This window comes from Poecilia reticulata, chromosome 4, assembly GCF_904066995.2.
Source record: "Poecilia reticulata chromosome 4, P_reticulata-male-v2, whole genome shotgun sequence".
Taxonomy (NCBI): Eukaryota; Metazoa; Chordata; class Actinopteri; order Cyprinodontiformes; family Poeciliidae; genus Poecilia; species Poecilia reticulata.
Window position 1 is genome coordinate 14,684,315 of NC_088833.1, and position 24,367 is coordinate 14,708,681.

The 24,367-nt window shown below is 38.1% G+C and overlaps 2 protein-coding genes across 4 annotated transcripts in view; one reads left to right on the forward strand and one right to left on the reverse strand.

The window, feature by feature from the left end:
- Positions 1 to 9,096, reverse strand: part of LOC103463489 (ankyrin repeat domain-containing protein 13C) — a 31,560-nt gene extending 22,464 nt beyond the window's left edge. Inside the window, exons 1-3 of one of the 2 annotated variants that reach the window (XM_008406868.3) lie at positions 8,984 to 9,096; positions 8,411 to 8,876; positions 4,530 to 4,571 (exon numbers count right to left, since the gene is read on the reverse strand). In XM_008406868.3, the coding sequence (XP_008405090.1) occupies positions 4,530 to 4,571; positions 8,411 to 8,774 (406 nt within the window). In that variant the 5' untranslated portion in view covers positions 8,775 to 8,876; positions 8,984 to 9,096. Of the gene's footprint in view, positions 1 to 4,529; positions 4,572 to 8,410 lie in introns of both variants that reach the window. The other variant, XM_008406869.2, reaches the window with a different exon arrangement.
- Positions 9,097 to 11,902: 2,806 nt separating this feature from the next.
- Positions 11,903 to 23,288, forward strand: cth (cystathionase (cystathionine gamma-lyase)). Of its 2 annotated transcripts, none has more exons than XM_081606291.1 (12): positions 11,903 to 12,166; positions 13,750 to 13,831; positions 15,034 to 15,129; positions 15,260 to 15,369; positions 15,580 to 15,714; positions 15,793 to 15,850; positions 16,973 to 17,050; positions 17,438 to 17,590; positions 18,595 to 18,716; positions 19,211 to 19,263; positions 19,515 to 19,653; positions 22,678 to 22,836. In XM_081606291.1, the coding sequence occupies exons 1-12, from the start codon at positions 11,984 to 11,986 to the stop codon at positions 22,741 to 22,743; spliced, it is 1,275 nt and encodes a 424-aa protein (XP_081462417.1). In that variant the 5' UTR covers positions 11,903 to 11,983; the 3' UTR covers positions 22,744 to 22,836. The 2 variants fall into 2 exon arrangements, with proteins under 2 accessions (XP_081462417.1, XP_008405092.1); XM_008406870.3 differs by lacking the exon at positions 22,678 to 22,836 and adding an exon at positions 22,865 to 23,288 and having other exon boundaries at positions 11,904 to 12,166.
- Positions 23,289 to 24,367: the final 1,079 nt, after the last annotated feature.

Sequence of the window (24,367 nt, forward strand, 5' to 3'; positions counted from 1 at the left end):
AGAAAGACATAAACACGGAATTTAATTTTAATTCCAGTCCTCTGTCAGATGAACTGGAGATAATGTTTTGCAATTTAACTTTACCTTAAACTTCTCCAAAATGTGTTGACGACTTGACTGCTGTGTTGTTTGGTTTTCATATTTGTTTGCTTGTAATATTCTCTACCAAACCTCAGTGACCTTCGCAGAAAAGGTGTACTCGTATCACACATAAGTTGAACTAGTTTTTACTAATTAAGGGAATTCTAGCCACAACTGGTTGCTTTTGATCTTATTCCGGGCTATCAAAGAGAAAGGATATGATTACAAATGCATACCACACTTGTCAGATTGTGTAATTGTAGAAACTGTTGAAACTTCTGTAGATTTATCCTTCCTCTAGTTATGCATTTCTCTGTAGTTATAAAAATGTGACAAAATGCTGTAAGGCACTGCACAGCAATCAAGGAGTCTATTTCTTGAAACGGATTCAAAAAATCTATTTTTTGAAAAACATATTCTAAGAATGTTTGATGTTGCTATGGTTACTTGCAGGTCAAGGAGTTTTCTGTTCAGATTCACCATCCATTGAATTTAACAAATGACAGACAGGTTTATTCTTCTTGTGGTAAACATGTATGTGCAGTATCTGTTTATACTGTCATTGTAAACATATCGGACCAGGTCCAGTGTACTCTAATATGGGTGATGTCAGCTACCTCCACCATGTCTGATTTAACTACAGAAACAATTGAGCATTTTGAGAATAACTCTGATTATAAAGACGGATTATGTAGAACTGAGATGACAGCTGACCTTTTAATAAACCGAGCCATGTGGGACCTATAGTTACAAAAGACACAGATCACTAATTTAATTATCACTAAAAGTCCAGATCCAAGTGAATAAAACAGTTAAGTCACTGGAACACACTAGTACTATGTAGAGTGGACCTCAGAGCTGTAATTATAGTATAACAACAGATAACTGACCAGACAGTCACTTTTTTTTTTTAATTCAAAGATCAACTCTGAGAGCAGCACAGAAATCCTTCCACTCTCTTGGCAACTTGTCAGCAAACTACAGCCAGCCAAAAATGAAGTCTGTTGTTCTGGCTCAGCTGTCAGTGTTGTTGTGACATCATTTATTATAATGCTGGCATCTGTACAGCTCTGTCTTCGCCGTGGGCTGAGTAGTTACAGTCCTGTGAGCACTGCAGCGAACAAATGCAAACCCAGCCCTAACTACTGCTGCTGAGTGGATATGCTGGGCTCTCACATGAGGCGGCAATGAAAAGTATTTTAGCTGATTCTGAGTCAATGCGAACTACCTCAAGTTTTTGCGCTCATGTTCAGACTTGTCCTTTATTAAACTTCAGTATGAAAAAAAATGCCACAACCTCTTCCTTTTGAGTGTAACATGTTCTCACAATCTCACATCAACCACCTACATCCTTGCCATGTTTAATAGATGAGGAAGCAGCCAGGGTCCCATGTATTCTTAATAAGTGAGAATGACACACTTGAAACGTTTCCTGAATAAACATGAAAACACAACAAAAACATGCATGGCTGTATACAGTTTGCTCACAGAAGAATAGTAAAAGGGATGTTGTGACAGCAACAAAAGCACTGCGGCTGCATTCCTTTAAAGCAGTTATTGGCTCTTCAAAAAGGAGACAGAGAAAAAACAATTAAAACAAAGACAACCATGTTCACACGTTTCCCTTTTCTGCTCCTCTTGATGCATTTTTCCAACACTGTCCTCGAGCTTTTTACTTCCAGTTTCATTCTAGTCAAATCCCACGCTTTTATTAAATACAAAGATGGCAGAATGCGTCACAAACAGCCCCACACCATGAAACTTAACAGCAGCAAGCTGCTATAATGCATCGGTCGACCTGTGACAGAGCCCGGGGCTGAAACATCTGATAACTGAAGCTGATGTTAAGAAAATGCAAGCAAACAAATGCACAGATGTACGCTCCCTTTCTGATGTAAGCCTTAGGCCCCCAGAGGCCTTTGACCTCTACATCACTCTGCTAAATCCAGTGGTTGTATAATAACAACAAGAGCATTTAGCAGATATGCAGAACCATGGGAAGAGCAGCCAGGCCATATGTCCTTCTGGTCTGGGATTAGGCACTTTAAGCACTCTGTCTGGCTATGTGGTGATATTGTAGGTCATCATAAAACATGGACAAAGACTTTTTTTTTGGCAATAGATTTCTGTTATATGCAATACCTTCAACCACTTCCAATTTATGGATGAAATAAGTATATTGCTTTAGCTTTTATAACCACTGGGCTGATCTGGAACAACTATGTTGATCTCAACACTCTACATACTATACAATTACCTATAATATCTGCCTATTACTATGTTATCCTTTTCAACAGCAGTAACTCACTAACTAACAACAATAAGGCTGTATCTAAATGTACTTTGAATGATATGAACAGAAGAGCAGTTGGCTACCATAGAGACTGGACACAAGCTGTTAGAGAGACATTGCTGCCATTCTGTGTCTGCTGCTTGGGGTCAAGAGATGTGGCAGGTGCAGCTCCCCTTTCAAGTACTCTTTGAATTCTATATGCTTTTTTCATTGACACCTGTTTTTATCTTTAACTAAGCACTTTGTGTTGTCTTTGCTTGTCTTTGGTGTGTAATGACTGTGGATAAAGCAATAGTATTTAAGATAAATGAATCAAAACAAAACAGCATGTTAATTGATAATTAAATTGCCCCTTTATCCACAATCTGTGACGGAGTCAAGCAGTAAAAATAATACAGCAGGTGGCAAGTTTTATGCAAAACCTGTTTTACACCTCAACCAACATCATCCATCTGTCCAGCATTATGCTTAGCATTGTCTATTGCAATTCTGGCCTCTCTGACACTTTTGCATACTAGCTTATGCCAGCAAGCCAGTGTAACTGTTCCAGTTTTTCAAGCCACTCATATGCACAACTGTCACTAAGTACTTATCTGGAACGGTAAATAAATAATAAACATCTGCACATGCAATACTACACACAAAGAGGGCCTTGTCCTCTCCATCCATAAAGGGCAGCCACGCCCAGACAGTGATCTCATGCTGTAGCCTTAAGCCTGGCTCGCCTGAGCCTCCCTGGAGGACAGGGAAGAAAACAAGCAACCTCATTAGCGCAATCAATGCCATGGCCTCCTATCCGACACAACGCTGTCACTTGGCTGGCGGGGCGGAGTTACCAAAAGAGTAGTGGCTCTGATGCCAGTGACAGGAATTGACCTTTGTGAATGTGAAATCAATTGAAACCAGTGCTTCCATGACTGACACTGAACGAATAGAGCTGTGCACTAAATGCAATTGTGTACCAATTTCCAGCAGCAAAAAACAAAAGTACATTTTTCATTGCAACACAAATAAGATGCTTCAATTATGTATACACATGCCTTCAGTCCCATTCAATTCAGCTAAAAACAATATCGCTTAAAAGACAGTAGCAAGGGTTTGATGTCATAATATGCTCTATTGAGCATATAACTGAAAAATCTATTTAAATCTTCTCAAATATACAAACTTTTTTTATATAAGAAGTACCTTTTCTTTCTTATTCCAACCGATGCCAATAAAGCATAACAGGTTGGCTTACGTACGCTTAGAAGATATGTCAAATGTTATCAAAGATTAATTATTCAATGTTGAAGCAGGATTTCCCAGGTTCATCGTTATCAGGCTAACAGTAGAATATCAAATAAAGTATGACACTTTATCTTGTCTTTGTAATTATACTATAGAGTTACACAATATCCTAATTGTCATCATGATGTAAAAGGACTGTTTGGACACAAAGCTTGGTACAATATTATATCTGAAGTGCCTTGTATTCAAGCTCTGCATTTTGATGCGACCTGTGGCATAGACTCTAAATTTCCTTAATGCTAACACCTGATCTATTTTTTTTAGTGGTATGATGCTAAAGGTCAAATGTCTGCCAATCATAATTCATTTCATTTTCGTATTTTTCAGAAATCGCAATTGCATATTTTCCCGACATTGTGCATCCCTATTATACCACTTAAAATGGAATGTTCCATCATGGTTTTATATATTTAATATTCACTCAATAAGTATTTATTTACAGGGAAGTATGTTGGTCTGATAGACAAAAGCCTATTCCACACATCATGAGTTAAATTAATGAGGTGAATATTTACAGTATCAGAATTATTATCTTCCATAAGCTCATGATAGAAAACCCTAATGTTAAAGAGTTAAGCTCTGATTCTTAACCAGAAGAAAACAATAAAACACCACCAACACCCTTTCACTCATGCATAAGCATATTGCCGGCTGGGATTTGTGTGGTGATCTGTCACAAATGTCTGGTGGTGCTTAGACACAGACGCAGAGGCAGAAAAATAAACTGAAACACACAACAGAAACAAAGAAAAACACAAACAGACGTCATATGTGCTTACAGACATCTTCATTCACAAAACAGAAGCAGACAGCCAGTCAGAAACAGAAATGCTCCACATGGCAGGGACAGCTTCACACTGCTCACCTTTCTGTCCCATCATGATAGCGAGGTGCAATGGTGTGTTTCCTGTAGACGACAGAAAAAAATGAATTTCTATAGTGACTAGTAGAAACAGGAAAAAGCAAAGACAAGAACTTTATCTATAGAGTTGTCACAGTTTGGATAATTTGTAATACTGGAAAGCAAAACACACAGAGTTCAAAATTATATGGTCATGATAAATGCCTATTATGAGTTCTCTCACCATGACAGCCTTTTTCAGCAGCTAACAACCAACTGCACCACAAACTAATCTCAATTTATTTCGTGGTGACATGGCTAGTTAGCTAAATATAATCACTTCATCATGGCAAGAGCAACATTATATATATGATCCCTAAAAAATAACTTTTTACAGGTGTGTGGGGGGGAAAAAAGCATGTTTCTTCCCAAGATATAAAATGTGCCTCAGAGGAAGCCAAACTGCAAAGTCAGCTCCTTAAAGGATTCTACTGCGGAAAACATGATGAGAACAGGCAGTCACTGTAGGGAGTGCCTTCAAATGATGTAAGCCCTGATATGGTGTAAAATACAAGCTACAACTCTGACATGATGCTGTGGTAAATGATTAGAAGTGCGAGTATTTTACGTAGGAAGGGGTTATATGCCCACTAGACACTTATCTCCCATTTTACTGGCAGCCATAAAATTGTATCTTATAGCACATGGGTGTGATCTTGCTGATAAGGTTTTTAGAGATTTTAAGGTCGGTCACATTAAGATAGGATACACTTCCAAATCCATTATAACTTTTTAAAAGGATCCATTCTAGAAAATTTTAAAGTGGATATAATGAATTTAGCTATTAGTGTAATTAATCTCTTCAAGCTACTTCATGCATTGGCTACTCATCAGTATCAAGCTACTGAGGTTCTAAAAGTTATTTTCATACTATTCATACGCTTGAACTCCTTTTCCTGAGATGACAATGAAAGTGCAGAGTAGCATTGTGATGCCCCTCTCCCACACATTGCTTCCCACTGCTGCTCAGCTAGCTGAGGGATACTACTCCCAGCAAATCTGTCTGTTCCATACCCACTTTTACCACAAACATTTTTAAATAATATATATATATTATATAGTTTGCTGTAACTACATGTCATTTTATATCTTAACCAAACAATATCTTCAAGCACAGCCAATATTATTTTGGTTTATTCAGGGATCATAGTCTTATCCATATTTTCATTCATATTTCATAAGCTGGCTCGTCAAAGCAGAAACCAGAGCCAAAATAAATGCGAATAAAGGATTATGCAAAATATCAGAAGACCATTTACAATAAAACTAAATTATACCTAGGAAAATTTGAGCTTTAATTCAATAGTTCATAAAAATATTTCCAACACGTAAATTAGTAAATGATTATGAAAAGAGTTCCTTTTCAAGTATAAAATGGAGGTAGGAAAGGACAAAATGCCAGTGGATAGATGTGAAATGGTAGAGAATTGGCAAAGGGACGGTTGGACACCGTCATAACAGACAGCGATTTAACAGCCTTCTACAGTCAGTAAGTGCTCTTTGTGTAAGTAAGTAAATGTTTTTTTTGTTTGATTCTTGTATTTAAATTTGGCCTTACGTAACTGAAATTTATTGGGGGGGTTTTCTGTTATCTGTCAGAAGCTGAACTACTGTGGAGATTCAAAAAGTAGCCAAACCAGACCGACCTACATCACAGAGGAAAAGTTTTTGACAAGTACAGGTTCAGGTTCCACAACAACGCCTTTCTGTCTGACACCCTGTTGAATTAGGCAATGTGAGAGCACATTCCTATGTTGACATTTGGTACAAGTAGGGGCCAAATTCTGTGTTGGTATGTGAGCCAGAACAAGACAATCTTGTCCTGCTGTCAGTCCAGTTTGGGGTGGAAGGGGTTTTATGTGGAAACTATTCCGTTATCTGAGCAGACTTTGCCCCAAAGAATAACTGCAACAAGCTGGTCGTTCCCAAAGTTTTGTAAAATGCCCCTTAATATATCATCTATAAACTTTAATATAGGCTGAATTAAAATCAGGGTTCTATAAGCATTGCTGATAAGTTGTTCATTTCACTGCTCAGGGGTAATACAATATGCTACAGCCTGGGATGGAAAGCCTCTTATAAAACTTCTTTCGTGACAACAAGAAGGAACTAGTTTATGTGAAAGATGCGCTGATCCAGCTTTTATGGGATGATATGCAATTTTCTTCAGGCCTGACTTACCTGAACCAATTTCCATGATGTAATATTTTTTCCAAAAACAATACACATAACAAAGAAAGAATGTACTAAAGGATCTTTGACATAGGTGCTAGCTTTGAACCCAACAGAAATAAAGGAATTACAAAATTATAAAAAACTATTTTAAGCATATTTCCCTAATTTCAAAATTTTAGTAAAGAGGTAGTACCATGTTTTAGAGGTAGAAAAAAAATCTTGAAATTATAATAAATAAATTATAACAAGGCTTATCATTGTTTTCAAAGCAAACATAATTTTAAAACACATTTTTCAGAGCCTTTGAAGGCACTCCTACCAAAAATTGTTTTTATTTTATTACACATGGATGATGAGCTAGAAACTATTTCTATTTATAATAATCAGATAAAAGTCTTTGCAAAGACTAAATTAAGTCAAATTGCAACACGGTTAAAAAGACTACAAATTAACACAGCTGTGAAAAATAACCACTATTGAAACATCTAACAAAGAAGTCATAGTTTTCAAAAAAAGAAGAAAAAAAAAAGACATTTTAATAAAAAATATCAAGTAGATTACTGTAAAGGCTACAACAGATGGGCTAGGGAGTCAATGATAAAATAGATCATTCGTGAGCATGTTTGTGAGCATAAAGTTTCTCAGTTGAAAAAATGCTCAGTTTGACTGGTGCTTTTATTTTCTAATGGGTTCTCAACCAGAGCAAAATATCTGCTGATGTCTGTGGATCATGCTAGTATAAATTAATCCCTCCCTGCATGGTTGACTATGATAATGACCTACAGCTCCAACTTATCTTTTCTCTGGATGTTGGACTACAGCTGCTGACTGATATTAACTTTTCTTCCAACCACCACATGAGTAGCATTAACATGAAGTAACTTTTCACGGAAAACTGTGCTTAACTGGAGTGACCAACAATGTTGACGTTTTAACAGTTATGTTAATCCAACACAGTTAAACCCTCAGTTGAACAAAACGTATTGATGTTGAGAATTCTTGCTGCTTACAATAACCGCTGATATACTTTCACACTTTAGGCCATTCTAGTGAAACTGTTGTTGAATAAGATGAGAGCGACGACATCCATGTATATTATGACCATTGAATTCAAAAAGAGAGCAGAAATTGTGGTTTATACAGGAATGTTGCCTGAATTTTTGTTTCTTCAATTCCAGTTCAGATGCGGCTTCTTTCACTTCTTAGCAACTTTCAACTGTGTTCTCGCCATTTTTCTTTATTCCTCTACTGCCCAACTTTTCATTTCAGGAATAGAAATTGCTTAAAGACGAATGTTGTAATCATGATAATGTATGAGTGCATCAGTGCACATACTGTAGGTGGCTGGTTTCTATAGAGAAAATGGTTGCAATTGTTAGTTGTGATGCATATATTGGGGAATCCAGCAGATTTTTCAGAGTTTAACATTGAAATAACAAAATCGCCTGATTCCAATCGCTGTCTGTCTAATTGGTGCGTTTTCAGGTTATGCCAGAGAACTGGATTAAAAGTAGTGATCTGTCAGGAGTTACTCAGGCCTTGCGTGATAGAAGCCTCGCCTACTTTTACTGCTGATGAAAACTGATGGTACATGAGCAAAAATAAACCCAGAAAATGTTTGCTTCGGGTGTTACTATGAATCTAACAATTTAAGCAGTAAGTATGCTCACCATGGACGTCCTTCTGGGCAATATTCTGTGTCCGGATGAGCGAAGACAGCCGTCGGACATCTCCTTTAAAGACACATTCGTGCACCGGAAAGTCCAGCCCCGGTTTGATGATCGGGTTTTTGTTGTTGTCATCAATAACATCCGATGTTGCCTGAGTGTTATTGGTGTTACCATTATTCTGCGACTGTGTGGACGGTGACTTGATTAACTTGTGGTTGCTGAATATTTTACTCGCCCTGCTCTTGTTATTCGCCTTGGAGACAGCGAATGTCCCGGTGGCAGCTTCCTCGTCCGGTTCCAGCAGATCCTCGTCCTTGCTCGGCCTCTGGTCCTTACGCAGGGAACGGAGCTTCTCTCCGGTCATTTTCTAAACGGTTCAGGCTGACGGAGCAGAGGGTGTCGCCGCTGACGATGACCCTCCGGGCGAATTGATGCGATTCGCCGGCTGGAGCTCCTTACGCAAACGCTGGAAATCGTACAACATTTAATTAAACGAATACCTGTCCACCAAAGACGCAAAAACGCCAAAACGCCACTTTTCTGAAGAAAGAAGTAGCGGTAGCTTTTGTTTACCGGTTTATTGTCAAAACAAACTGCTCCCTCCCCTCCCGCCGTCCTAAACTGTCGTTGCTGCTCAACACAGAAGCGTCTCACAAGTACGAAAGATTCCGCTTTCAACTATCGCGAGACTTCAGAAAAGGTTACTAACGGTTATTATCTCCGATTACTGTTAATGTAACTCGGATTTTAAAGAAATATTGTATTTTATACTTTTTACTACCGACACAAAACATCGCTTTGTTTCATTTTTTTATTATCTATGTTGTCTTGATAATGACAAAAAAGCAAAATCTCTAATATCAGAAACATATTTGCTATGAAGGAGATATGGTAGCATTTTCCTTCACAGATAATGAGGAGTTTTTTTATATTAACTGCAATTTCTTTTCTAATTTTTCCATTAACACCCACCATCTTAAACTGCACGAATTAATTTACATTTTCCCCTTTATTGTAGCTGATTAATTCCTCACTGTCTCACTGTTTATGGCTCTTCGCAAATAAAAATACAAAAATAAAAAACAAATAAAATGGTACAATATTTGTGGGCTATTGTATTTTGGAGAAAAAAATATTTGTTCAGCCCATTTGCTTTTAATCAGAACTGAAATTGTATGACCAGTGAAATCCAATCAAAACAAACAAACAAAAAATATCGATAATAATTGAGACACAAAAACATTATTTTGACTAGTATTACATTATATGAACTCCAGTCAGATTCAAGTCACAAAATTGGTGACTTTAGGCTCGACTAGGTAAATCCCAAAAGACTTTGAACTTGACTCGAACCTTAGCTATTCTTGACTTCAAATAGAGGTTTTTCAAAATTCTATAGGTCATCTGTTCACATTAGGAGGTGGTGACTAAGAAACAGGTTGTGGTATCAAACACACAAGAGTTTAAACTTACACCAGGAAAAAACTGTATTGAGGCTAGTTTATGTTGCCTTATGACTGTGTGTATTAATTTTAATTTATTTGTTACATTTTTAGACAAATAACAGAGGCTAGTGAGTTATTTCACATAGAACAAAAATGTTTTGTTCACTGCTTGGCCAAAACAAAAAAGCCATCACCAAAAGAGGTCTCCCTCAACCCTGCTTTCAATTTGAGCGCAATGAATCCCAGCATTATCATACAGGAATATGCCCACACCAACTAGGAATTTAAATCCATTGATGGGATAAACTGGTCATTCAGTGTACAGATAGTCAGCTGACCTCATTCCTTGGGCTCATGATGTTGCTGAACCTGACTAACTAGCAATCTCAGACCATAGTACTGCCCACACATGCTTCTGCAGTGGACATATGATGTGTGCATCACTTCATCCGCCTTCTTTCTTACCCCGATGCACCATTACTCTGGAAGAGGGTAAATCTGGACTCATCAGACCATATGGCTGTCTTCCATTGCCCCAGAGCCCAATCTTTATGATCCCCTGCAAACTGAAGCCTTTTTCTCCAGTTAGCCTCTCTGATTTGCTGTTTTCTTATGGCTTCACAGCTGTTCAGTCCCAATCCCTCGAGCTCCCTTCATAATGTGTGTATGCATATGCTCTTACTTTCACTATTAAACATAGCTGTGAATTCAAACATTTCATTTGCTGCCAACCAAGTAATATCCGACAATGCAACTGTGCATTAACAATTTAAGGTACAGTTATGGATGTGATCCAGCAGTTCGATTAGATCACATTCTTTCCAGACACATTTCTTTTCACAGCAAGAAGCTGCATTTTCAAAATTCAGCCACCTTACTAATAATGAATGTAGTTCATACTGCATTTCGTTACAGTGTGTTTCTTTCAAATGGAAATGCAATTCACTGCATCTGTTAGGTTCAAGCAACTTGTTGCCAGTTGAAAAATAATTGCCTACATGCAGAAATTATCCACCAGGATGCACATTTGCACCCATTTGTCTAGTGCCAGTTAAATCTAGGTGGCATCTTTTTTTGGCCTTGGCTTGAAAGAGAAAAAAAAATCCCTTTTTTTTAAAGCAGTAAAAATGACCAGTTCTTAAAGTAAAACGTTCACTTGTTTTATCTAACAAATAGTCCACACCTCAAAATTACAGAAAAGAAAATAATGAACTTGTTCAGAATTCAGATGTAAATAAATTGAAAAGGAACAAAACTTTAATTTGTAAAATGTCAACAATAAAATATTTTAGCAAAAAGATAGTTAAATGCAACTGCCAGATAATTTGTTTTAGAAAATTTTTTGTCACTTTGTTATGGCGCAGTATGTTTTGTTGGTCTATTATATTAAAACGCAATAAAATAAATTGGTGCCAGGGCTCGTAACGTAAAAAAGTGGAAACATTTACGTAGTATGAACACTTCCGCAGACACTACAATTAGTCCTGCTAGACTTCTGTTATCAGTGAAAGTCAATACGGTGCACATCTACCTCATGTGGTTCAAACGGGAAGTGCACTTAGTGTTAATGTCTCTTTCCCAACCTTGAAAAGGACCAATCCACCAAATTCTGCGTATCTTTTCAGCAACGTCAACAGCTGCTATGGTGGTGGCTTACAAATAATCAAAATATGGTAATATGGTAATGGAGAAACATGCATAAAGGTTTACAAACATGTTTGATTTGTTGGTGTGGCGTGCCTTTATTCCTTCAAGAACTTGCCTTTTTACTGTCTAAAATATTTTCTGGAGATGATATAGCTGTAAAATCACAGAACTGAACTCAAATGAAGTCGTTATTCACAAGAGACAACTAAACTCTTAACCTGATTCAAAATCAAGATACATTGCATCACAGCGGCAGGACAGACAGGAAGGCAAACAACGTGGTGTCGTAACAGACGCCGGACGCCCCCCGGCGCTACAGCCAATCAGAGCCTCGCTCTGCATGCCGATGAGCGCTGATTGGCTGCAAAGGACGAGCTTGTGGAACAGCCCCATAAAATAGTATTTCCCTTTTACCGTTGAACGGTAATGCGCACTCATCTTGAGTTCAGTGTGTCCGGGTGAATCAGAGAAGCTCACGGTTATGGCCCAGTCAAATAAACATGAGGCTGGCGATTTGTTCGCTGGCTTCCGCACGGCTTTTAAATCTTTCGCCACAGATGCCATACACAAAGGCCAGGAGCCGGAGCAGTGGTCATCGATGGCTGTGGTACCGCCGATTTCCCTCTCCACAACCTTCAAACAGCACTCACCGGGGAACCACGCTGTAAGTAGCCGGATAAGACTCGGTTGTTTAAGGCGGGGGGAGGAAAAGAGGGAGTGGCGGTAATATATACGCATGGGATATAGGCTACCTATAATAAAATAAGCTAAAAATAAACATGTTTGTGTAAGACTTAAGTAATAGTACAACATGAGTTTTACGCGGACTCATTTTATTGGTCATTGATTTATTGTCCTATAATGTACTTTTAAAGAGCTCAAGAAATGTAGGCATATCTAAAAAAAATGAATGTAATTCAACATTTTATATATTTCAGTGGTTAAATTTAGAAAGCGAAACTATTATATTATTCACATATCTTACACAATGTGTTGTTTTAAGCGCTCATATTTAGTAAATTTTGTGATGCGGCTTACATCCATTGCAAAGTCAAAATTGAGATCCCAGACGAGTTTACCATCAACAAGCTAAGATAGCGACCCAGAAAGAACCGCCTGCTTCAAAACCAACCCCTGTTTTATAAAGTTATTTGGCTACTTCCACAAAGAAGCCAAATATGATTGCATTTGGCTTCTTTGTCATGCAAAAAGCATGGGATTGGCAGCATTATTCTGATGGTCTGTTTTGTTACCAGTGATACAGCTGCAGCAAACAAAGTGGTGGAATAATAGAGGAAGACTGGCTACAAATTCTTCAACCCCACCTCAAATCAAATGGATAAAGCTGGGATACAATTGGGTGTTGCAACTCAATGATTATTATTGCTGTTGGAATAAATGATGCAGGCTAAGATTAAGCTTCTGAAATGGCTTCAACCCTATTTAAAATTCAGTGCCGTAAAGCATTACGTAAAGAAAGAAGCATAGACCTCCACCAAACTCTGGAATGTGCAACTTTTTCTACCGCTGGGGTTTCCTTCCAGTTAAGTTTAGAACAGCTCGATCAGCAGAAGCCTCTTTATAGATTTTTGCTAGTATTCTAAATTACTGAAATGTTCCTACAGATTAAGAGTTAGCTGAACAGACAGTCTTTATGCACTGCCTGTGCAACAACTTGTTAATGATTTAACTTGTTCTAACCCTTTCTTACTACTTGTTATGTATTGTTAAAACAAAATGCCCAAAAATGTGAAATCTGTTAATCAAGGCTAAAATGGAAGGGTACTTTAGTGTTCTCATTACTAACCGTCCCCTTTCCAGCAAAGATGCATACATTTACTAGCTGACTATTTACTGTCAAACATTTATGGCTGGTTATTTGTAAACTTGTTTTTCATGTTGCAAGTAAGGCATTTTGCTGGCTACATTTTTGTCCAGGAAACGTGAACCTACAATGTAATATTTAAGTTTTAATTTTTCATTGCATGAAAGCCACACCATTCATTTAATAAATTAAATGAAAAGCTCAAGGATAAACAGAACCGTCATCCACTCATTGATTTCCCATTGTCCTAAATATGTTTGAAATATTTAGATTTAGCTGCATAACCTCTGCTGTAGTTCCTTCCATTAACTATACATTTTTCCCAGCTTCTGCAGAAACGCTGAATGTAATAAAAGCCCGTGGGCTGGAAGTGGTAGCCATGTTCACTAACATTCCGAGTGAACTTCTTCTTTTCCTCCCAGGGCTTTGAGTACAGTCGGAGTGGAAACCCTACCAGAAACTGTCTGGAAAAGGCCGTGGCAGCGCTGGACGGAGCAAAATACTGTAAGCAGCGCAATCACAGAACAGATTCAGAACATTCTGACCATATGGAAAGTTTATAGTTTCATCTGATGTCTTAAAACACCATAACTATTGGGGATTTTCAAATCGTAAGCCATTTCCAAACAATTGAATGTCTTTCTTGTAGGCCTAAGAAAAGTATCCACTTCATTCTTATCTTTATTCATGCACAGTTGAAGATAAGGAGGATAAGAAATTGGATAAGTGAAGAAATTGCTTTTGATTATGTAGACTTGCATATTTGGCAACTTTGCCAACTTCATAGCTAAAGACGGAGGTAAAATCTAATTAAATTGGATATCAACCAGCTATTTTCTACCATTTTAAATAAGCAAAAGCACGTTATCCTGTACTAGAATACTTTTAAATAGCAGTTTTCATGGAGAATTTTGCCAGGTTTGGAAACCTGATGTGAACTTCTAAACATAAAAATAAAAGTTTTTTTGAAGTTGATGTTTATTCTCCACTGATTGGTCAGACCCGGACCATTGCAAGGCGGAAAGGTTTAACTCTGTGAGCTTTTTGTGTTTTTGTTGGTTGCTTTAAAATCACTTAATATATAGTTATTGATATAAGCAGCCATAAAATTTGCTTTACTGCAATGCTGTTGCTCACTTTGGTACTTTTTCTGGTCTCTTTGATCGAATCTTAAATCATAGGAACATCATAATGGTAAGATTTTTGTGACTTTTAAAAGCATAATTATGGTATTAAGGTCAATTTTTTGAGTATAGGTACCTTGCGTAAATTTGCCTTGGTTTCGCAGTATTTGTACAAAAAAGGTCAAACAGATGTGGTTTATTTGCTTAACACTATGTAGAAATATTTCCAAACAACAGAATTTGTCTTTCTTTTATGCGAGAAACTGTAGTAGCCTTCTTTTAGCCGCCTGACTGGCAGTGTCCAGTAACAGGTGGGGGAAGGTTAGCCCTATACTGTTCTTTGCTCACAGCAGCTGAGAAAAACTCTGGTCATTTCTCTGACATCTCATTAAAAGGATTTGAAACTGTAAAAATCAATTGACTGCAAATGCTAGCAATTTTCACACTTAACTTTAAACACTTTAGTCTACTGTAATGATAACTGTCCACTTAAAACCCTGAGAGTTTCCTATTTTAATTCTCCCCCTAGATGAAATGTTTTTTTTTTTTGGTTTTTCAATAACCATCCTTGCTCCTCTACAGGCCTTGCTTTTGCCTCAGGCCTGGCAGCCACTGTGACCATTACCCACATGCTGAAGAAAGGAGATGGGATTATCTGCATGGACGATGTGTACGGAGGTGAGATTCAGCTTTGGGATATTCATCTACTCTTATAATCGTCTGCCATAATACAAACGATTTGCTTTCTTTTTTATTTAATTTTTTTAACAATCTGAACGGTTCGGTTGTTCCCTTGTTTATTGTAAAGGCACCAACCGATACTTCCAAAGAGTCGCAGCTGGATTTGGGCTGGAAACAACTTTTGCTGACTGTACAAAGCCAGAGTTACTGAAAGCTGCTCTGAAGCCCAACACCAAAGTAGGTCAAGGAAAGGGAAGAACTTACTGTTCTTGTTATTTTTGTCGCAATTGTTTGTCTTGTTTTTGGGGGTAAATGCCATTTTTTCTGCTAACTCAGAGCAGTCGTTGTGAATCAGCACTTTGTGTAATCACCATTTACTTAAACCTCATATTTATTCCACCTGACTAAGTGCTTCACTAATACCTGTTCTTGTCTCTGCCGGTGTAGCTGGTGTGGCTCGAGACTCCAACCAACCCCATGATGAAGGTGGTGGACATCAAGGCCTGCTCTGACTTGGTGCATGAGCACAGCAAAGACATTGTAGTGGTTGTTGACAACACCTTCATGTCTTCTTATTTCCAGGTAGTAATGATTCCCTGTAATCAAATTCCTGTGACTCATTCAATGATTAACCTGTGTGTTTGTTTTGTGCACCCTTAGCGCCCCTTGGCTTTAGGAGCTGATATCTGTATGTACTCTGCCACCAAATACATGAATGGTAGGTTATAAAAGAGTTCTCATGTAATGTTGAAGCTATTTTATTGCAAATTGTTGTAAAAAGGATTTTTTTTCTGATATAGAGGTAAATGACGAACATTCTGGAAAAAAATGCAATATTATGATTTCAATTTTGTCAAAGAGAGCATTACAAATACTGTCCAGGCTTTTTATTGGTACACTGTTAGAAAACATTTTAAATGTGTAAAATGTTTTGACCAGCTTACAATCAAACCCTAAAAATGTCGAAATTGTCAAAGTAAAAAAAAAAAATTAAACATTTAGAAACAAGAATCGCCTTGAGCTTTTAGAAGAATAGTTTCTCCATAAATGTCAACAGCTTGTCAAAACAGACCAAAAATTTAAAAAATCAGACTGAAAAGATGGAATGGATTTTAATTAGTGCAATCAGGCAGAAAACAACTTAATGCAGAAAAAGAATAAATAACTCCAAGTCTCAGTTTTCTTCATGAGAGTAAACATTCAAAGACTATATCTATGTCTCGTGGTGAGAAAGATGGCACACTTCTGTAGGTAAATATTCCCAGGAAGTCAGGGCTATTCCTACAATTTATCTAGACGAACTGACAAGAAACAAACAAGACAGAGAAAGAGCAAACACACACACACACACACACACACACACACACACACACACACACACACACACACACACACACACAGAAGAGGAGCTAGTGATTTGACTGTTTAATTATAATATACTGTATAGGGAGGGAGACTACTCTTTGCATATAAAATATCCTATTTATTTTATAATGGAAAAAAATAACTTAAATAATAATAATAATATTAAATAAAAATAATAATATTTTAATAATAATTTAAAATATCAGTACTTTTTATTTGGGTCGCATGTGAATCAAGAAAATGAGTGAAAGCCCTTCTATGTAGTTAGAATAATGATAACTGGAGGGAGAATACAAAAACATGCACATATTTTGATTGAAGATATTAAGATGTTTTGGGAAAACTCAAAGTCCCTGAAATAAACCCCTTTATATGAGTATGTAAACTCAACGTGGCTACATCAATGCTGCAGGAGCACATAGTGATGTCTTACTTTCTGTTCTAACACAAACTGTTGCTTCTGTTTATTTGGCAGGTCACAGTGACGTCGTGATGGGTCTGGTGTCTTTAAACAACGATGATCTGAACGAGCGACTGAGGTTTCTGCAAAACTGTGAGGAGATAATTAGTGTTTGTTATAGATTTAACCAAAATGATACTATAAGAAAAAATTTGCTAAAATCATTCTTGGTCTGCATATAGTATGTGTCTTTTTACCCCATTACAATGATCAAAATGATCAAGTATTAGGTTTGCAAGTCAGCTGCTCGTTTTCTTTTTTTTCTTCAAAGTAATTCTCTGCCTACTTAGTATCTGGTGAAGTGGCTACTTGAACCTGTTCTGCTTTCATTCAGTAAACAACCAACACAAATGTCTGAGGTCAAAGTCCTTCACCAAACTAAACCTTTCACATCGTTAGGACTTTGTTCTGTTTGCCTGATCAAAATTATTGGGTAGATTTGTTTCTAACCTCTGTGATTAATGTTCTGCCCGTGACCAGCCATCGGTGGCGTGCCGTCTCCCTTTGACTGCTACCTGTGTAACCGAGGGCTGAAGACGCTTCACCTGCGCATGGAGCAGCACTTTAAAAACGCCATGGCTGCTGCCAGGTTTCTGGAGGCAGACCCCAGGGTGGAGCGGGTACTTTTCCCAGGTGAATTCTTTGTCACACCTAATATTTGTTGAGACATGTCTCCCAACATTCTAGAGTTGCTCACAACAATTTACTCTTCACTGGACTAGAACCACAATGTAAAGAACAGACGGCTCTTTAGACGTGTGTCAAAGTGAAGTCTTTTGTGAGGTTAATTCATTTGAATTTTTTATTTATTTATTTTTTCAAATTAATCTGCTGTAATGGAACGTTTGTATGTGATTTCTTTAATGCTTTAGTACAGGCAGGTGCGATTCAGCTGTATAAGCCTGGCTCGTAATAATAAAAAGCGGACTCTTTGATGTTCTCATATAAACTGTGTTAACCTTTAACCATGTGAAATGAAATAATCAGCATTCTCAGCTCCAGTTTCCTCTGATGTTCATGCCAGCGTACTGTGTGTCTGTGACCTTTCCCTTCTTTTTCAGTTTTATTCCACTATAGACTTGATAAAAATTCACAACCCCAAGCTTTCCCTTTTCAAGGAGCCCTTCCCTTTATGCCTAAATGAATCATACATTTATGCTTTTCCTGTTTTTAGTGGTTCTCACATTGTTGTTCAAGGTTTCTCCCAGAAAACTTGCTAAGCCTGGTGGTTGGGTGCTAGGGCAATCATTCATCCAGCGGCCCGTCGTGTTTTTGAGTTAAAAATGCTTAAAGTTGACAGGAAGCTGTTGGAAGATTACTATCTGAACACCAACTATAAAGTCTTAAAAAATGCAAACATTTTAAAGAGACTTAAAAAAAATAGCATGAATAGGTTTTGTCACACAGGCATGTATCCATTTTTTTTGCTGAACCTTGTCTAAAAAACACATTTCTCTCAGCTGCTGTTTTGAGCTGCTCAGGCAGAAGTATTGAAAGCTCAAGAGTTCACATACTTCCTTGCACTAATTTAGAGCTTTTATTCAAGCCACAATCTTGAACATGAGCCCTGTTGCTTTGTGTAGGGAAATTAGGTGGTGTTTGCAACAGGTTTTTCATGTTTTTTCCTCTGCACACAGGTCTACCCTCCCACCCACAGTATAACTTGATGAAGAAACAATGCACCGGGTGTCCAGGGATGATCACCTTCTATATCAAAGGGAAACTTGAGCACGCCACCACCTTCCTCAGCAACCTTAAAGTAATTTATAGATGATATGTTTTAAGTCTTTTTTTGTTGTGGTTGGTATTCAGAAATTTCTGGTAATGGACCCAGTTTAGACAAAGACAACTGCAGGCAGCATCACATTATTACTATGTTATTGTTATTATTGTAGCTTAACCTGATTATTATTTTTGCTTAAACAAAGATGGATAGAAAGAAAGGCATGTTGTGTCCGTATGACACACATCACTGAACCTAAGCAGAAATTACTCTGTGTAATTATTTGTGTATTTCTTCATTAACCGTTACTACTACTACTTTATTTATCAAGCATTTTATTAAAAACAAAAGCTGCAGTAAAGTGTTGTATCGAAGTCCAACACTTTATTCTAAATCAACGAACCTTTAAAACATGGAAGAACAAAAAAAAAGACTTTACACAGCAGTAAGATCAGTAAAACCTAAAACAGAAATCCTTATGTGGTTTAATATTTGCTGCTGTTTCCTTCACGTCTGTTGTTTGGTTTCAGATGTTTGCAATCGCAGAGAGCCTTGGTGGTTATGAAAGCTTAGCAGAACATCCGTAAGTATCATCTGTCTGTACTCCTAAAAGAGCTTTCGAAACAATTTCATACCTTTCTTTTTGCAAGATGAACTGCATTTTGAAATAATCCCACAAGAGGGCAGCAAAGCTCAAAAAGAGAATCAACCCCTATGTTAGGATTTTTTATTTTTTATTTTTTGCAATGACTGCTCTGCTTTCCTTCAGGACATCAGGATGTTTTTTCTGTGTTCAGCACATGTTGAAGTTTCTTGTCTCTTGTCTGGATTTAGAGCGATCATGACCCATGCGTCAGTGCCAGAGAAAGAGAGGGCCGTTCTTGGGATCAGTGACACACTGATCCGTCTCTCAGTGGGACTGGAAGACGCGGCTGACATCATCGAAGACCTTGACCAGGCACTGAACGTTGCTGTAAGTATCAGTAATAGTCAAAACAAACTGAAGAAGAACCTCAGTTTGTTGGTCAAAACAGGGTTTAAATATGGGTGTGAGAATCTGAACTTTTGCCAGTTTTCCCAGCATGACTAAGGCAGAAGCTGTTGCTCCTGGGTTCCAGCTAGAAATCTGCCAGCAGGAGAAAGTAAGCCTGAAGTACAGTTGACTGCAGTTTTTTTTTGTTTTTGTTTTACTTTTAAGGGATACACTAAGTAGAAACTACAATAAGAATGTTTGTCTATCGGCTCAATCACAGGCATTTTTGCAACCTATCAGATAAAAGCTGTGGGATGGATCCCCAAGTGTGAATGGGATGATTAAGCAGAGGCATGTATAATCTAAAGTTTACTGATTACATAAACATGTAATATCCATCCTGTTTCTTTCACTGCCACATGTTTTCTTTTTCTGGGTTTATTTAGTGCAGAGCGTGTGGTTTAGAACAGCATACAGGGGGCACCAGAGAGCTCAGAAGGGCCACCAGATTTAAACCCCGAAGAGGCTTTCCATATTTTTTCAGAATAAACAAAACAATAACACACATACAGTGATGACTGCATAAAACTTTATTTAAAAACTAACAAAAAAATTATACATATTTCCAAGAACTGCCTACCTAATTATGTGTTTTAACTGTATCAGCTGCAAGTATGTCATTTTCAAAGAATTTGGATCTGATGAGCTTGCATTATTGATCAAAATTTTAGATTTTTATTAGGTTATTGACTTTATTACATATGATCAAAGTTATTACGTTATGAGCAGGTATTACATTATTGGTTGCCACAATCCATCCAAGATTTTTCCCCCCTAATCACCTTTTTCTGAAGGGTTAATCGAGCCTTCTTGACTTTTTTATCCATTCATTTTCCAAATGTCCTTCTATCCATCCATATATTTTATCCAAGGTTCTTTTCCCCAATCCCATTTTCTAAATGACCCACCCAACCAGCCTTTCTCCCCCCCTCTCCCCAAAGTACCATTACCTTAAAGGTCCATCCATCCAATCTTTTTTTTTTTTTTCCAATCCCATTCCCGAAAATTTTCATCCAGATATTCTTTCCCAATCCGTTCTCTGAAAGGCATCCATCCACCCACCCATCCATCCATCCACCCATTCATCCATCCATGTTTTTGCAGGATCCGTAATAAAAGACTGACTACTGTAGAAATCCCTGACAGAAAAAGGGATTAGTTTTTGGAAAAGTATGGCATCTGTAGTTAACCTGAGGCAATACAAAAGCTCAGCTTTGATGAGCTCTTCACTTTTCAGACCGATTCAAATTGAGAAATTTTCAGGAGATTGATAACAAAGACTTTTTGCATTGGCAAAGGGCAAGCTGATGTGCACAGGCTGTTTGATTTCAGATTACTTTCTCATTTTTAACTGCGGACATGTTGGACAGGTTAAACTTTTCATCAAAAAGCAAATCAAGCCTTCAGCGATTCCCACACACGGGTATAAAAGAAGCATTGCTGATGGGGAAAACCTGAACTACATTACTGATAAAGAAATGGTACATGTGGGAGGTTTTTTGTTGGGTACACATCAACATGTATGAATCTTTATTGGTACAAGAAGTGAGTCTTAAGAGCCACCGGCGTATTAATACTCATGTGGTAAAGAGAAGGATAGCTCAAGATGAAGACAAATCAGACTAGAGGAAGTGTTGGGAAAATTTTGGGAATATTTACAGAGAGTCAGTGCAGGAGTAATAACAGTCCAGAGGTGAGCAGACAAACCCCTTCTCTGTGCCGTCGGGGCAGATCCATCATTCCTCGACTCTCCTGCAGGCAGTGCTGTATAGAGCTAAACAGACGAATGGCTCTCCTCATAAAAATCTCTTGGATTAATTCTTCTTTATGTTCTCCGAGTTAAAGTGAGAACAAATACTCGGCGTTGTGCAGAGACTCATCTTCGGTTAACGAACCATGCATTCGATTAACTAGCTGCATATGTATTTGCTGTGAAAGATTTCTTCTCGTATCTGTGAGCCAGACAAACAGACTGCTCATCATGAGTACGGCAGAATCCTCTTTGAGGTTCACTGCTTGGTTTGAGCCTCTCTCTCACCTCAGTGCACGCTGCGCACCGCTGCACTCAGATTTCAGACGCTGTCCAGATATTTTCCTTCTTCACCCCCCACACACACGCACCCCATCTTGAAGGCGCGGGTTTTATTGCGCCCCTTTCCTTTCTTCTTTCCCTGCCAGGATGTTTCATCAAACTCATTTGACGACATTGTAATTGTTTTATTCAGCCGGTGAGGGTCATGAATGTGAGTCCCTGTGCATTTTATATAATGAAAAAAAAATGAACTGGGGATTGAAAAACACAGTTCAATAAAACCATTAGAATCCCACAGCTTGATTAAATTCATTTTGACCGAGTGTGGTTGAGATTCTGTTGCTTTAAAGCTATACTGAGATTTGGTGTGCTGGTTTGAATGATTCACCTCTTATTAGCAACTACTGGTAGAGGACCCTTTGGAAAGAATAAAAATTTCTTCCAAACCCCCTTTGCGACATGCTTTGGCTGCGTCCTGCACGACCGCCTATGCCTCCTCTTCTCTGCATTCAGATAATGTAGCTGCATCCCTTCTGCTGGCCATCTGTAGCAAATGGAAATTAAATGGAGACAAATATGGTCCCAGGAAAAAAACTCCTCCGATGGTGAAAGTTTTAATTGGATATGACTCCAGGTCAAGTGATGCTTATCGAAGGATTCGGATCAGGAACATGGCTGTTGGGTAACCATGGAAAACACTCTTGGGGTTTGGTGAATTTTAATCGGTAGACATTTTGTCACCTGCCCTGCGACAGACTGGCGACCTGTCCAGGGTGTACCTCGCCTCTCGCCCGAAATGTTCGCTGGAGATGGGCACCAGCACCCCTGCTGACCCCACTAGGGACAAGGGTGTACAGAAAATGGATGGATGGGTGGACATTTTGTCACCCCCTATCTGGTTTGTATTCTGCTACTCTGGCTTTGACCCACAGCTATCACAGACTGCCCAGCATCCCACCTCTGCTCATAAAGACAAGGTGACTGATTTTGTAGATTAGGCTTCCCTGTTTCTGCTCCCTGGATCACTGCGAGCCATCGGCTGTAACCTCACGTCTGTCTCCCCGTGTCTGAATGCTCAGGTTATTGATCTCTGTGTTTTTCTCCTGTTGTCTTTGACAGCACCCAAAGAAGAATTGAAACATCCGCCTGGCGTCCTCGAGCCTGAGGTTGTTGTGGTAACAATGCTCGGAAGCACCTGAAATCTAAAAACCGGATGACAATCAACACATGGCGCCTCGGTTCCACCTTTCAGGAGACAAAATATTCTGGAAACAGCACAGATTATGTCAACTGTGAATAATTATCACAATTTTTACACAATTATCGCTTAATACCTATACTATCGCACTCACTTGTAAAATTATTTATCTTATGCCAGTTTTGCTTTGTTTATGTAATTGTCTGTTTTAATTTTTTTTTTTTTTGAAAGCTTTATGAGAGAAAAATTCCATTTAGACATCTTGAAATGGTTTTCAGTATCTTAACTCCAAAAACTGTGCATTTACAAGTGAAATCTGTATTAAAGTGGGTTTTACAATGCCAACTTGTAAAAATGACTTTTTTTTTTATTATTATTTAAAGCCCGTGCTTAGCTTTTTCTTTCACCTACTGATCAAATGTTAGTTCCTGTAGATCTTAAACATCATCTTATTCACAAAAGAAGAACAGGATTTTGGTGTTTCTTGCCAAGCAGAAACAGTGTTAGGTCGACAAATTTACCACCAAAACTAATCAGAAGGCCATGGAATGCACTTGCCTTACTTGGAGCAGACTTTCTCGGCATGTATTTGCTGTGGATGAGGTTTTAAAGATGCAAGAGCAGGAGTTGTTTCTATCCTCTCATAGTTGGCATTTGGGCTAATATGGACGGCAACGGCGGGAAAAGGTTTTTAATGGTTTATTAACAGATGTCGGTGGATTTTCCCCTTCCTTCCTACTCATCCATCACGTTACCAGCTCTCTGGTTATAAATTTAGCCTCATGAATAAACACTTCATATTTCCTAGAGCTTCTCTCACATGAAAGAAACAGAAATGACTGTTAAACAAATCAGCTAGTTCCTATCTTTTAAGGTCAAATTCGTAATAACATTTCAGGGTAAATGTTAATTTTCTCCAGAAAGAAAAGCACTTCCATCTTTTAGATTTATGTTCAACGTTCAGTTTTGCCTTACTTATAAGCATTGAGCATTTAACTCCAATAATTCCCAAATCTCTGTTTACATTAGCAGAGTTGTTATTTTAACTTGTGGTCTTATATAAGCTACATTTTAGGAAATTAGGAATTCATTAGAAAACGTATTCAAGACGTAAAAATAACTAGAGTTTCTAATTTTAAATGAAGGCACTAGAGCCCTGGTGAAGGAGAGGAACAGCCTGAACAGAGGTTCAGGGTGTAGTTTCCACAGCCCTTCAGGGTTTTGGGTGAGTGTCATGCTGGTGTTGGTCCCCTGTGTTTTATCAAGTCTATCATGCAGACAGCTGCCATTAAATTTAAGAGCACTTCATGCTTCTTTAGGCTGGCAAGCTCAATAAAACTACAGATTTTATTTTCTCTATCCTAAGTACCAAAAATGGGTTTAATGACTGTGATATCACTTTGCCTGATTGGAAAGCAAACTGG